This window comes from Paramormyrops kingsleyae, chromosome 25 (genome assembly GCF_048594095.1).
Source record: "Paramormyrops kingsleyae isolate MSU_618 chromosome 25, PKINGS_0.4, whole genome shotgun sequence".
NCBI classification, from domain to species: domain Eukaryota; kingdom Metazoa; phylum Chordata; class Actinopteri; order Osteoglossiformes; family Mormyridae; genus Paramormyrops; species Paramormyrops kingsleyae.
Window position 1 is genome coordinate 29,731,038 of NC_132821.1, and position 15,783 is coordinate 29,746,820.

The 15,783-nt window shown below is 40.3% G+C and overlaps 1 protein-coding gene across 12 annotated transcripts in view; it reads left to right on the plus strand.

The window, feature by feature from the left end:
- The window catches only part of adgrl3.1 (adhesion G protein-coupled receptor L3.1), a 172,371-nt gene that overhangs the window by 143,587 nt on the left and 13,001 nt on the right, over positions 1-15,783 (plus strand). For all 12 annotated transcript variants that reach the window (XM_072707693.1, XM_072707684.1, XM_072707683.1 and 9 more), the window contains 3 exons: positions 2,653-2,873; positions 5,833-5,899; positions 7,040-7,131. In XM_072707693.1, coding sequence (XP_072563794.1) covers positions 2,653-2,873; positions 5,833-5,899; positions 7,040-7,131 — 380 coding nt within the window. The remainder of the gene's footprint in view (positions 1-2,652; positions 2,874-5,832; positions 5,900-7,039; positions 7,132-15,783) is intronic.

The window sequence follows — 15,783 nt, forward strand, 5'->3', positions numbered from 1 at the left end:
GGTTTTGGCAGTGAGATGTCCTTAGTCAGTAGTGCTTTCTGCCTTTCCATTTAACACTATCATATATCCAAGCATCTTTCTGACAATGGAATCAGCGACACTGACATAAGTCAAGGCAAGAAAGGTCTGTGGATCCCTGGATGTTGTTGTAAGGTTTTTTTTTGTGTGAAAATTTAATGCCTTGTTCTTTGAAAGATTTTGGCAGGACAGCAACTCCAGGGACAACTCAACGCTGGTCCAAACATTCCCCTTTTGGACAGCATATCTCTGATTGTGGTTCAGTCGAGCAGCAGAGCCTTAAAAACAGTAACCCTTTTCAGACTGATTCGTACCACGAGGTTACCACAAAACTCTAACTACTGTACCTTATTATACCTTAATTTAATTAGCAAGACAATAACTGCACACTTGAGAACAACATTACTTAAAATAAGCATGTGGGTTTTTGTTTCATACTCTCACTTAAGTGATACTATAACTTAAAAAGACATGGCCGAATGCACCAATATAATCCTGCAGAAGAATCACTAGAGACAAACAGGGTTTGGTGCCAATCGAAGCATGAAGATTACAGTGTAGACCTTGTATACTTTTTGTTACAGCTGAGATAATCTGGATTGATGTAGGATCCACTCAATAAAATTTGCTGTTTGGTGTTTATTTGTGAAGACAGCACCCTTGTGCATTTCTGATATTTGTAGTAAAACAGCATACTCATCATTTGGAGTTGAGTGCATTGTTTTGATGGAAGTTATTTGAATTAATTTAATGGAACTATAGGATGTTTTCCAAGTATCAAACCTGGAATATAAGTAGTCTTCTGCCATTTACAACTATCATTTACTTTTATGGTCCTTTCGCTGGATTATAGTTGTGCTTTGGGCACCTGTCATATACTATAAACTCTTCATTTACCTTCCATCATACAGCAGACACACACACACACACACACACGCATATGTTCCTTAAAACACTAGTCTGCTGCAGTAATAGAGCCATCATCTGAATTATTGATACGAAAAAAGGGCCGGGCTACTTCTCGTTCATGGCATGTTCCCTTTGTGTCTCAATCCGTGCAGCGACCTAAAAGACATGCGTGGAATGAACGTTGCGGTAACCTCAGAGCCGAAAATCCAAACCCGCTACTCCTGTCATACCCACACAGCCTGACCCGAAACTCCGAACCCGCTACTCCTGTCATACCCACACAGCCTGACCCAAAACTCCGAACCCGCTACTCCCGTCATACCCACACACCCTGACCCGAAACTCCGAACCCGCTACTCCCGTCATACCCACACACCCTGACCCGAAACTCCGAACCCGCTACTCCCGTCATACCCACACAGCCTGACCCGAAACTCCGAACCCGCTACTCCCGTCATACCCACACAGCCTGACCCGAAACTCCGACCCCGCTACTCCCGTCATACCCACACAGCCTGACCCGAAACTCCGAACCCGCTACTCCCGTCATACCCACACAGCCTGACCCGAAACTCCGACCCCGCTACTCCCGTCATACCCACACTGCCTGACCCGAAAATCCGAACCCGCTATTCCTGTCATACCCACACACCCTGACCCGAAACTCCGAACCCGCTACTCCCGTCATACCCACACACCCTGACCCGAAACTCCGAACCCGCTATTCCTGTCATACCCACACACCCTGACCCGAAACTCCGAACCCGCTACTCGTGTCATACCCGCACAGCCTGACCCGAAACTCCGAACCCGCTACTCCTGTCATACCCACACAGCCTGACCCGAAACTCCGAACCCGCTACTCCTGTCATACCCACACAGCCTGACCCGAAACTCCAAACCCGCTACTCCTGTCATACCCACACACCCTGACCCGAAACTCCGAACCCGCTACTCCTGTCATACCCGCACAGCCTGACCCGAAACTCCGAACCCGCTACTCCTGTCATACCCGCACAGCCTGATTTATTATACAAGCTGCCTTATTCATTGATCAGTGTTATTGCCTCTCTAACTGCGTGACATGCATGCAGATGTGGGAAGCCAGTGGCACACGGCACTCTTATTACACTACATTAAACACGACTCTCCCTGTTCTGTAAAAAATGATGTCGGTTCCTCCTCTCGCACCTCCCATTTCATCCCACAAGAACAAAACAAAATGCTCAATCTTCGGCATGAAGGCATCACTTTGGTTGTGTCACTTTCATGCTTGCGGTATAATGAATCATCACGATGCCACGTTGATCATCTCATTTGGCCGTGGAATTCTCAACTGCTACAGAAATTGTGACCATTTTGGCTGTTTTTCACGTTCGTTAAAGTGAAGTACTACTGGTTTATGCCATGAGAGTATAAAGTTCTTACGCTTTAAAAAACTTAAAAGATGTATAGCCAAATGTATTAGATATGTCAAGATTTGACCAAGTTAAAAAAAACTTATTTGGGAGCTGTATAGTCGTTTGTTTGCAGTGTATTTTGATTTGTTTGTTCAATCTCATATGTTTCTGCCCATAAGAATGAGTCTAAGGTCAAAGGCTCAGCGCATGTTTAACGCTTCTTCATTGACAATAATCTTAAAGCATCTCTCAGATTCCTCCACAGTTGGGGGAGAGCAGTGAGTATTTCCACTTGAACACGACGGCCCTCTCCCTCCCCCGACAGATCGCCTGTGCCGTCTTCGCCGCCCTCCTGCACTTCTTCTTCCTGGCTGCTTTCACCTGGATGTTCTTGGAGGGCGTGCAGCTCTACATCATGCTGGTGGAGGTGTTCGAGAGTGAGCATTCCCGCAGGAGGTACTTCTATCTGGTGGGCTACGGCGTCCCGGCCTTGATCGTGGCCGTGTCCGCCGCCGTGGATTACCGCAGCTACGGGACAGACCGAGTGTGAGTACCCACCCCCCCCCCCCCCGACCATTCCCGGGCCCGCTTCCAACACACTGGGGCTCTGTGATAGATGGCGAGACCTGATGAGGGAAGAGGGAGTTTCCCACGAATGTTTGGTGCTAGGAAAGAGAAATGAGTAATCTATCCCATGGAGCTACAGGAGCCTGAGAACCGCGGGATGCCGCGCCTCATGGCGGGAAAGAAAGAGTGACCGCGACATAAAATACGGCTTGCATAGATGATTTAGCTACCATGGTAAACAACAGGGAAAAAATGAACTGAATCAGATGGAGGTGGGTTTTCTCTTTTAATGTGGAAACCCAGCTTACGTCTTCCATTTTAAAACAATTTATCGGTGCCGTACCTTTAAGAGACGGGGGATTGTTTTGGTGTGGATGTTTACATTAGATGCCTCTGGGCCAATGAATTGCTTTCTGGGGCAAATGACAACGTTACCAAGGTTCGATGCAAGGTTCTAGCAAACAAGTATGTAAACAGAACGGAATAAATGAAATCAGTGATACAGGATTTGGGCATTAACTTAGAACATTTCAGGTGGAGCAAAAACAATCACAGTCACAGGGAAAAAAAATCATAGAAAGAAATTTGCAGTGTATTATTGACTCTATTAACCTTTGAGAAGATAACGTTAAGTCATGGTATATTAAGTTTACATTTGTAAGTCTCACAGTTCTGTTTTCTCTTTCATGCTTAAGGGCTGTTCAGAGAGATTGGTTTGCTTTCTTATGAATTTAAGCCCTTTATGAATATAAATGCCTTTAGATGACTAGATAAAGACATTGGGGATGTATTTGCTGTTAGTGGACAGAAAACACAGATCATTTCATCAAACTTTTGATGAAGCTCCTTGTTTGAATGGATGCAGATTATCTGAAGGTTAGTATTATAATATTGTCATAAAAGAATTGATCTGCTATCTAAGAATGTTACACATAAATATTTCATGTCAGACAAGAGAAACTTAGATCTCGAAACATCGTCATCTCCATGTAGGTACTCTGTGTGTCACTGTTTGTGCTGATTTTTGTTAGTTCTGCCACATTCTCTTTTGGAACCATTTGAATTAAAAGCATTGAGACTGTAGGAAAACTGTAGTAATCTGAGTCTCTGAGCAATATTTGAAGTGTTATTATTGCTATAGTCCCCAACATCACTTCAGCGCATTTAGGAAATTTTGTCCTCTGCTATGAAGTCAGTTTTTATGTCATCTCATTTGATCCCATGGTTTTTAACCATTTTTTTTTATTCAACTATATGTAACGTGACCCAGTCCTTGTGTCTTTGTATCCTCCATTTTTACTAGTACTGGAAAGCAGATTATTTCCGTTCTTTCTGGCAGAGACCGTGGATGCTTCTTAGAGTCACCGGAAAACAAATCCCCCGAGGAAAAACTTGCGCAGACTGTCGAGGACAAAGAATTTTCTAGATGACTCTACCTTCAGCTGCTCTGCAGCCGTTTTTAAAGATAACCAGTGTAGCGGCCTTTCCGATGTGAATTAAAATGGACACACAGTGACACCTGAACAAAGTGTTTTATTCAAACGTGTGACGGCGATAGATCTTAGGCTATGATTCAGCTACACAGGGTTTTGCAGGTCAGTTGGAGGACAGCTCTCCCCCAGTGGGAAAAACAGGCCATTTCTCAGATCAAACCGGATTGCACTTCGAAGGATGCAAATTACACTGTATAATAATGTGACAGTTTCCTCAACACTGGATTGATAAACTCAGACTCAAAGAAGTCGGCATATTCCAGATAAAATACATATACTCAGAAAATGAAGGTTGCTTATTGTTTTGCTGTGCATAACCTTTGAATGAAACATATTAGTAAACTATGCAAGGTGTGTGTTAAAACCTGTATTCTGTCTTTACTATTGTTGGAAACTTTTGATCTTAATATCTAATCCTAAGGCACCTTAATCATCATGATTTGTCTTCAGAAGTCATAACTAGGAGATCAGTTACTTAATGCATGCTGTGGGTTATAGCAGGTAAAAGCCTAAGTACTCTTCCCTTAGAAATGGCACAGGATAAGTGTACCATCTTCCTGTATGTAATTTCCGCGTGCTTTTATATTCTTATATTACTCTGAATGTCTTACATTCAAATATGTTTAACTTGCTTTCTATTTTGCTTAAAATGTTAGACTTTAAATCCATCCCTCTTGTACCTATTTCAGAGTCCAGGTTCGTCTTTAAAAAAAACAGTGAACAGTGATTAGCAGTGATTAGTGTAATACTAAGTTTTATGTTTTAAAAGTCATGGATAAAATGAAACGTTGTTTGGTTGCCCCAGTTTTCTCTCGCCCGTCACCTTAAACGGCAACAGAGCAGGATAATGCTATTCTGGAGGCAAAGCATGGAGGTCTAGCTTAATGTGCTGGAAATTAAATGATTAATAATTTAGCCGCAGGTCATGAATTAACTTCCGCTTTGCCATCTTGATGCATGCGAGGCTCCACATAGACCTGAGAACGAAGGTGATTCTATGAGTTACGTAAGTCTCAGGTATTAATTTTTCATTTAGCCAAACATTAAAGTGATGAGAGCTGAATTAAAGGAACCTAGGTTACTCAATCGCTGCATTTATGATGGCGGGTATATGTAAATAACAGGTGCTATGTGTAAGCAGGTGTGTGCGCGTGTGTTTGTGCCCTTGTGTCTCCTCGCACATGCCCAGAATCGGGGAGGAATCCTGGCCGGGCATCTCATCTTTTAGCCCGTCGCCTCCCAGAGATAATTAGCTCGCTTAATCAATAATGCTGTCACGGCTCGCGCCTGTAATTTAGCATTTAAATGAACAAGCGGTGTCATATTTCCCAGCTCCTGCAGAAAGGCTCTGGGGCCGCCATTGCTCTCTGTCACATTCTCGGCGCTGATGCCTGCGCCGTTTCCCGGGCCCCTGAACAGCCGCTCTCCCTTGTGTATGATTGCAGGTGCTGGCTCCGACTCGACACCTACTTCATCTGGAGTTTCATAGGTCCGGCTACGTTGATAATTATGGTAAGCAGGCCCGCATTAACCCGCTCCCCCCCCTCTCCCCCTCTCCGCTCCTCATTGGGCTCGGCGTACGATCCGTCGAGCATCCTGGCACCGGAATTGCCTCGGGTCCGTGTGGATCCCTGCTCGTTTATCACCGCGGCCGCCGTGCGCCTCGGTGCTCCAGTCCCGGGGCTAGCTGGTGGGCGGCAGACGGATCTTCCTCATTTGTGCTGCAGGGGGGGGCGTCGCGACCGGGATTAGCTTGGAAAGCGATATGCTTCAAAGGCTCCGCCTGCGGGACGGACCTCCCTTGACCGGGTCTGGCCTTCCGAGTCGCACCGAGGACCATCCCCCCCCCCCCCTCCTGAAAGAGGATCTCAGTTCCCTCCCCAGAATTTCCTTCGCCGTACCCAATCCCCATCGGAGCTGGAGATCCTCTCTCGTTATCCCATTACCGGCTGCTTTATTGAATAAAAAAAAAAAAAGCAAGATATTTAAAACCTGTAAAAGAAACAAAAATTAATTAAAAATCCACAAATTTTACAATGTTTATAATGAATGACGGCGTGTGTGCAGGAACCAGCAGTCCGGTCCCCTGAGCTCCAGTTCTAGTTGAGATAATTGGTTGCGGGGGACATTTAATCAATTAGCTGAATGTCACAATGCCTATGCATGGTACAGTACATAGTCGGGACGGAATGTCAGAAATGTCATCCGCCGCCGGTCAGGCCACAAGGATCCAGGACCATGAGATCCTCCCAAGATAACCAAACCGAACAACTAAAGCTGGTTTAATGCATGTGAGGGTGCCACTCATGCAGTCACGCTATTGGACGACTGTGGCCTTTGGTACGGAGCTGATGTCATCAGACGGTGCCCAATCTTCACTGGGTGTTTCGACCCTTAACCGCGACACCCTTCCAGGTGGCAAGCAGCAGAATCTTACTGTGTTCATTTATTCTTGAGGGCTAATGGTTAAAAACAACAGCTCAAGAAAATAGCAAAACTGCAGTATTCGTGAAAACATTTATCTGATTTGATCCCTTGTTCATTTTTTTCCTACTCACAAAGACAGAATGGTGTTTGGTATCTAGCATTACTTTTAAAATTAGTAGAACACTGATGCATTTGGTTTACTGACCCTATTTTTTTGTTTTCCAGCTCAACGTGATCTTCCTTGGGGTGGCCCTGTACAAAATGTTCCATCATACAGCCATTTTAAAGCCAGACTCTGGCTGCTTGGACAACATAAAGTAAGCATCCCAGCTTTTCATGCTCACCTGATATCTCTCATTTCTTACAGGAAAATACACAGAACACACAGTAAGAATAAAATTTGGGCTATGGATATCGGTGCCTGTCCTTAGTTATTTCCAGCTTTGCGCTTTTAGCTTGTGGGGCTATCTCTACACCCCTGAGACCCTGTGTGGATGGATGGATGGATGTTTTTCAGTCAAAAACCTACTTTTAATATTTAGTCTTAAAGGAATGAAACAAAATTTGTGCAATATCTCAGAAAGAAAAGTGTTTCTATATTTTGTCACTGTTTTGGTGCATGTAAATCATATAAATTTTCCTCACTGAACAACAAAAGAGGAACAGGACCTTCAGTGGCGTAACTCCAGCATTTAATTAGTTTCCATGTCATTGTGTAAGATTTGCGTGCACTAGGCCTGAGCATCCCGGCTGTCTCTCGACTAGCCCCCACCACTGGCAAAGACTAAAAGCCTCCACTTTGTCTACATTGTGCCGTGCGTCGTCCTGGTCCTTTTAATTACATTCAACGCAAGCACTATCATGGGGGGGGGCTGCTATTCATGAGCAAAGCAGGCTTTGGTTGCCAGAAAGGTGCTGAACATCGCTTTCCAAAATGCCGCTTTCATTTAATTCTGGGGTTTCATAGCTGTAAAGCCACACGTGCCATATGTGATTATCATGTTTTTTTTGTGTCAGACCTTATCTTTGAACTTTTATTTTCATCCAAGCATTCTGAGCAAGAAAATAGCACACCGCAATCTAAAATAGACACAGGGCGATGTGTTAAATGAATTGTCCTTTTTAGCAAAAAATAAATAAATAAAAATGTACGGAATGGATATCAAATAGATTAAAAACCACAAGACAAGATCCCCAGCTTCTGCTGTAAGTGTGCTGTGAGTGGGAGGGAAACGTTCACGTTTCCACCGGGTTTTTGGTCCACATCTTGAAATTATTGGTTAAACGTGCCTCACTTGTCTGATCTCAAGCATTTTCTATTTAAATTCTGAGCAGGCAGCTTGAATGTTTGCAGAGCTGGGAGGGCAGAGAAAATCGAAGAAAACGACAACATTAGCCTTGCACTGAAACACATTTAACATCGCGTGTACTTGAAGATGCACAGAATCCAGGAGACGCTGCGGTCCCTTTTAACATGGCTGCATGCAGCGAATCGCAGGCAGCTGTGAGTTTGCACACTGTGCCGAATTCACATGCCGATTTTCTGCAGTGAGCGCGAAAGAGGGCAAAAGACATAAGATATATGAAGGTATTTCTAAACTTTCCATAATGCTTAGTAAACAAAAGGAAACAAAACAAACTAATACCGACAGGCGGCGCGCCGAGAACATCCGACATACGGTTAACTCGTACTTACGAACGGATTGCCATAATGCCTATTATTTAAAAATTCTGATTAAATACAATTGTTCGTAATAACGAACACACCCGCTACTTTGTGACACTTGGTTTCCAGTGCAGCAGGTATTTACTTTTATTCGTACTGCATTGTTATTGTTATTATTATTTCCTGTATTATTATTACTCTGACTTACGTAGAAATTACGTAAGTTAGAGTAGTGTTACGTAGAAATTGGATCTTGTTCGTGTCCTGCCTTCTAGCTGTGTAGTGCATACGCATTAGCAGCATTCACACCTGAAAGAGTTGCATCCATGCAGCCTAATCACAGGAAACATTAATCGGTATGGCTTGTAGCATCTTGTCATGTCGCACTTATTTCCATGTGCATTCATCTATTCTAGAATCAACGGCATCTATTACGCCGTCATTTTTACCCTTCACTTAAAACGTAAATGACAGCATGATGATTATAAAGGTTTCTGTTTTACAGGTATTAATGGTTTTCTTGTGGTTTTCATCAATCAGTCCAAGCCTGAAAAATGAGGACAGTCCCCCAGTCTGTGGTGTGATGTAATATCTATGCCAGTCTCACTGTTTTGCCCTCCTACCTTTCTGCTAATGTAGGACTAGCATGAGACCCTTGGAAATGGTGGATATCTGGATTAATTATTTCCCCATGCAGAAGTGCCAGATTGGCACTGGAGAGTCACAGCGCGTTAGAAGCCCTGGCTGCTCACACTGTACTGCTCGCAGACCTGCACGTCAAATAATGCGATGCAAAAAATATGCATCGCGGTAATCGTTTATTGGCCTCCAAATGAAGGGAGTTTATTGATAACTATGCATCTGTGTCATTAAAGGCATAGTAAGTTTTTTTTTTAAGTATTTCAACCCTACAAATACTGTATATGTACAGTGTCATAGAAAGTACAACGAAAAGAGGTTTTATATGGAGGTGTTTCACCATTGTGTAATGCCAATTTATCTTTTTAGTCATCATGTATTGGGACAAATATCTTTACCAGTTTTAGTAACTGCCTGGGTGCTACGAGTCTGAATTATCACCCTGCCAAACTTTACAAACTAACTTGCTGTTTCTCTGCAGTTTCCAAACTACATCTTCTGTACTGGCGCTCCTCCTTATAGCTCACAGACTCCCCCCCAAAAAAAAAAAAAGCCAAAGTAATGGCACTTAGGAAAATCAGGTCAGTTCAGTAAGTAAGACGTCTTCATAATACGCCCAAGCCAGCAGCCGAGAAGGTCATTAATTTCTTAGGAAAACTATCCGTTTGAGAAATATAGAGGCACACAGACCATCTGAAATCGATTGGCCTGGATTCTCCCACCAAGATGTTTCAGCCTTAATCTCGATTTACATGACTCTTTATTTGCCCTGGTGTTTAAGACCAATAACCCTCGGCGTAATTACAGACTTCCTTCCATCTAAGAAATGATGACTCGGCTATAGTATTTTTATAGATGGGTGTCCACTGTATGGATGTATATGCCCTCCAAGTGGTGTACTTCTGGTATAGCAGACAGCCAAAAATATCACACCGTCTTTTGTCTTCACATCAGATGTTCTGAAGTTCTAATTACAGGGCCATGTGTATCAGCGCTGATATTTCTGACCCTAACTGGCGGCTAGCATTCCCACCCATACTATTCCTACCATTCTGGGATCACACTTTCTTTTGCTTCACAGCTATTGCCAGATTTATTTCATATTTCCAGAAGGTCATACTGCTGTTTATGTTTCTGGATCCAGCGTCCATTAAAGGTATATTGGTAACACTTTAAAGCAGTAATCATAATGCATTTTAGATACCTTCATAATTCATAAAGTATGGTGAACATGGCTATAACTACAGTGGTACCTTAGAACTCGAACTTAATCCATTCAGAACTCCAGATCAAATCCTAAAAAGTTTGAGTTCTGATCGAATTTTCCCCATAAGAAATAATGGAAAACCAATGAATTGGTTCCCGGCCCCAAAAAATTACACCTACAGTAAATATGTTTTTTTTTTGCATTTAAACACAAAATCAACGGGATAAAACAAGAAGAGCATATACTGTACTAAACACATCTAAGCACATTTATCAAAACAGTAGTTTGTAAAGTAAGAAAATAAATGTATCCATGTGTAAACTTAAAAAAACAATGTGTCCTGCCCCGATCGTCCGCTCCTTCCGTGTGCCACGCCCCCTCGTTAACCCCGTGTGGAATCCCCATGTGATCAGTTTGTTGTCATTAGTCCTCTTTTCAGTTTGTTTCCCCAGTCCGGTCATTGTATTGTCAGTCTGCGTTTTGCCTGCCTTTCCTGTAATTAAACCCCGTATTCCCCGATACCCTGATGTCTGTGACTTTGTCTCAGTTCCGTCTCCGCTCATCACGACAATATTATTATAATTAAATGTATTAATGGTTTATTATTAATATTAAAATAATGAATAAGAAATCTTTATTTTAAAATGTATTTTATTATATAATAATAATTACTGTTACTGTCTATCATTGTCTAAATGTATTTTTACTGTCTAAATATATGTACTCAGGTACTGTAAACATGCACGATGCTATCACAGCGCATGCGAGGCTGAGACTGAAGCGTTACCCTTTGTTTCCGCTGAGAGACGTGCCGTGTGACTCATTTCCCCGCGCGTACAAGTTATCTTAGGTCGGTGTTCACAGTTCGACTTCTGAGATTCAGATCGAGTTCTAGGTATTTTTTTTCCGAACTGGTTGGTTTTAAGAAATTCGAGTTCTAATGAGTTCGAGAACCGAGGTACCACTGTATTTATAAAAAGGCATAACACTTTATAGTCATGCTTAATATGCATTATGACTCTCATCTATAATGCACTGTAGATACCTTCAGAATGCATTATAATAGTCACTATAAGCCATTATGAAGGTATTTCTAGTGCATTATAGATAAGAGCTTCATAGATAATTCATAATGCATAATACACATGACTATAATGTGCTATGTCTTTTTATAAAAATAGTTATAGCCGTGTGTATAATACTTTATGAATGCATTATAATGAATTATGAAGGTATCTATAATGTATTATAAAAAAAGTGTTACTGGTACATTTTATTCTGAGTAATAGCAAGAGCTATTCCTGCTAAGCAGCCTGGATCATGCTTGCAACTCTACTTGCATTAACAGAGTTTATAAATAAACGACAAAGATGTGGATCACGCAAATAACCCGTGCATCTTCCCAGTCAGCCATTTCCTGCTTTTATCATTGGAATCCATTTACTTTCATCATGAAATCAGCGTGGTCCCTGTTTGAGAAACATCTATGATGAGGGTCTCTATGACAACGTGGCATGGGGTCTAAAAACATAAAATAATAATTGATATCATAATGGGAAGTTGGTAATAGAAGATAATAATTCGACATCAAATTATGTCGTATGAATAACTGTCAGTAAATACACGGTTATTTGCGCCACGGTTATTAGAAGGATTATATTTTTGTGGTTTTGTTTGGCTGCTCGACAGTGTGGTTATGCAACAGATTAATTAGCAAATTAACTGGTATTATGAATTTAGAATAAGTTTGGGAGTGACAGTTGTGGCGTTGAAAAGCAATTATTAAAACTCTTTGAAAGATGGCAAATAAAAAAGTGCAGTTGTAGATTGTGTATATACACCGTCTGTTGTAGAATTACAGATAGCCTATATGTATGATTTGTGTTCTTAAATTGTGCTTGATTTTTGTACGTTTGTAAAATTATAAGTCTTTCTTTGCTTTTTGTATTGTGTTAATTCTCCTTGTATGTCTGCAGATATTTATTAGTCACACTATAGTTTGTGGTTGGGAGTACCCTTCAGCTTTTCAAATCCAAAGAACCCTGCACATGTACCTTGTTTCCATTACGTGTACCACTATCTGAGCTTTCAAGCCCGGCGTTATTTTTCCAGTGTCCTGGCTGGAGCTAAGGGGGGGCACTTTTCCTGTCAAAGCAAATCATATTCACTTCAATAGAAGTTCACTTTTACTTCATCCTGGGCACTTTTTCAGTCATTTACTCACACCGACATACAGATAGACACATTTATTTTGGGATTGTCTCTCCTCTAAACCACCCTGAATGACCATACACAACTGGAGAATGAATATCTATCTATCTATCTATCCATCCATCCATCCATCCATCCATCCATCTGTTTATAACTGTTGATGTTCAAGTTCAGTGCCACAGGGACCCCCTCCCAAGAGGACATTTTGGACATGAAATATGACCATAAAGCACTATCAATATGCATCTTTAATTAAGATGATATATTTCTGATTAATCCCTATGGAGTTCTGATCAAAATTCTGCATAATAAAGAATGCTTCATAATTCTCCTCAGTCACTTTTCTAAAACAGCAACAAAGTCGTTAAGTGTTACAGCTACTGTATCTCTGCCTAATCACCGAGGATGGAACGTGCGGTGCTCTTACTGTAAGTGATAGAGTTTCAGCAATAAGCAGTGCGGTGGCATTAATTCATTCATGATTTTTTGTAGCATTAATTACTGCAAGTAATATAAGTAAATAAATAAAAAAGCTCATAAAATTCCGTAAGTTGTCTTATATTGAATTATTGTACATAGTAATAAATTTTATTATGAGGCTTAACTAGCCCATTGTGCAATTTGTTTAAAAGCCTAGACTGAAAAAAGCACATTTAAGTATTTATTTGTTTGATTTTGTGTAGTAAAATACCCAGTAGTAATTAGCGTAATTGTTTTATTTTTATTTTTTTTTGTTTTAAAAATACAAGAAATGCATTTTTTAATGCATAGCTAAAGAATTCTTTTCCTGTGTAAAATTCAGTTAGTCACGCATTAGAGAGATGGTAAGATCACAGTGGCTTCACCACAGTGATTTTGAAGTTTTAAAATTTTTAATCCTCCTGCACGTGTCCAATAAACTTTGTTTCCTTAGATTATTTTGTACCTGCCCCCCCCCCCCCACCCCGGTTGCCAGTCTAAATACCTATAATTTCAGTTGACTGATGTCACAAAATGCTTTATAGTTGGTTTTGTGGCTTAATGTATGATTCATGCTACTGCAGAAGGCATAGGACACATATTGCTTTGATTTTTATTTATTTGGTGATTGGGGGGGGGGGAGGGGGAGGGGTATAAGGACTCAGTGGAACATTAAGATGTGAGGTTTGAAGCTGTAAGCCACCCCATGTCTTACATGGTGATGTGTGTAAATGCTTTATGGATTCCTTTAGTGTTGTGGAATGTCTTATTTTTGATATCTACAGCTACCGCTTACAATATATGGAGTGAATGAGTATTCTGTTATAGGTGCTGTGAAAGTACTTGGTTTAAACGTTACACTCCGGATCTTTTTTCTCTTCCTCATCTTTTTCTTGACCTACATCTAGTTTATTTTATTTTTGGTCCGCAGAACTTTCCCAGAACATCTCTGCATCCATAACCAGGTTATGAAATATTAAGATCCCCCCACCACCTTGGCCTAGTGAAACAGACCTCTGAACATTTTATGAGACTCAGTATCACTTAGTAGTGTTTTGTTAGTTTAATGACTTTTAAGTACGTTTAGAGATTCTTTGCATCAAGCTGAAGCATCAAACTATACAAACTGTGTTTACGTTACAGTTGTAACTATGGAAACTCAATAATTTCAACTGATACTCAAATTAGTATGAAACCTCCATTAGTGAATGTAAATATGAAAGGTTTTTTTTATGATTTTATACTTTAAGAGAGAAATCTGTTTGTAGGCACAATCTAAAAACATCCCAATTTTGTCTCTCATTAATAGATTAAAGCAATACGAGTCAGTTAAATTTACCTTTTTACCTTATTTTTTAAATTGTAATTCTGCCTTTACTAAGGATGGAAAACTTACCAGAAGTAGCCTACCCTTGCACTCAATAAAAAATTATCTTTTCCTGTAATATTCTAATATTAATAAAAAATAAATCCTTTTACACGTGTAATTCTACTAATTTTATTTCAGATACATGTGGATTGTTGCTCTTCTGTGTTTTGCAAATATTTCAGGGACACTCAAAGGATACAGTTTACTAAACATCCTAATAACCAAGATAACATAGATAATGAACATGTTCAGACAGAAATGACCTTGCAATACTGAAGTGTTCTGTCAAAAACTCAGCATTGCATTCCATTACCTAACATCATAGCTGACTTGTCTAAATGTTTGGGACATAGCTAGATATTGAATGAATTTCCTTTCATCCTAAATATTGAGAGAGCTGATGTTGGCAAATTGAAATTTCTATTCATGTTACTGGAAATTACAGCAGTTAACACAAATGCTATTTTTTTTGTCATAATAAAAATAATTTCAGTAACACATTGTGATTCTGTAAATGATCCCTTTCTCAAAACAATATACTACATTGTATCATATGAATCCCCATTTGGTGCAATTTATTACCGTTAAACTAAATATTAATTTATTTTTCAAGAATTGAATTCTTTCTTTTGCTTTGAAAGTAAACACATTTCATGTTGCAGCTAATTTGTTTGTCATTGTTGGTTTGATTTTGCTTTTTTTGCTTTGTTTCCATAGCTACAGCAAAATGATTTTAAAAAGTTTTTCTTTCTGAGTGTGGTGTTGGAAACTACATGACCAATTCACAGAAATATTGAGAAGGAACTAATAATAATATTTTTACATGAAAAACCAAGCCTTTGTTTTATATAATCACCTAAAATGTAACTGAGAGCATTGTTTTTCATTGTGAACGAGCCTAATTGTTGAAGTATTTTAAAAGAAAATGACTAAATGTACAAATTGTCTTTATGGAAACTTTTGGAGGTAAAATTCATTTATAGGCTTTGTCTCCTTTGGCCTCAGTCCTGGCATCAGTTTACATTTAATTCTCCATCCATCAACATGCATGGGTACAACGGTGCAGCCTGTTGTTTTAATAACTGTGGTAAGCACTCTAAAGCCAAATGTAATTTTAAACTCAAAGCATTTTCAAATGGGATCCATTATTTTTCATCATAAATCTGTATGTGAGTTTTCTGATGATCTATATGATGTCAAACACGAGTGTTTTATTTCTCATTTTAAAGTATCCCGATGTTCTCAATGATAAATTGAATGCCTGTCTTCGTGATAAAGACACTTTTGGAAAGGAAACTGTTAAGTGTGCACGGGAAGTCGTCTTTAACCCACTCCCCATTTTAATAAGAATGCTATTCAGTTTGCCAAGCTTAAATCCAATCAATCTATTCTTTTTCCCTTTTTGTCTTCAGTCTCCC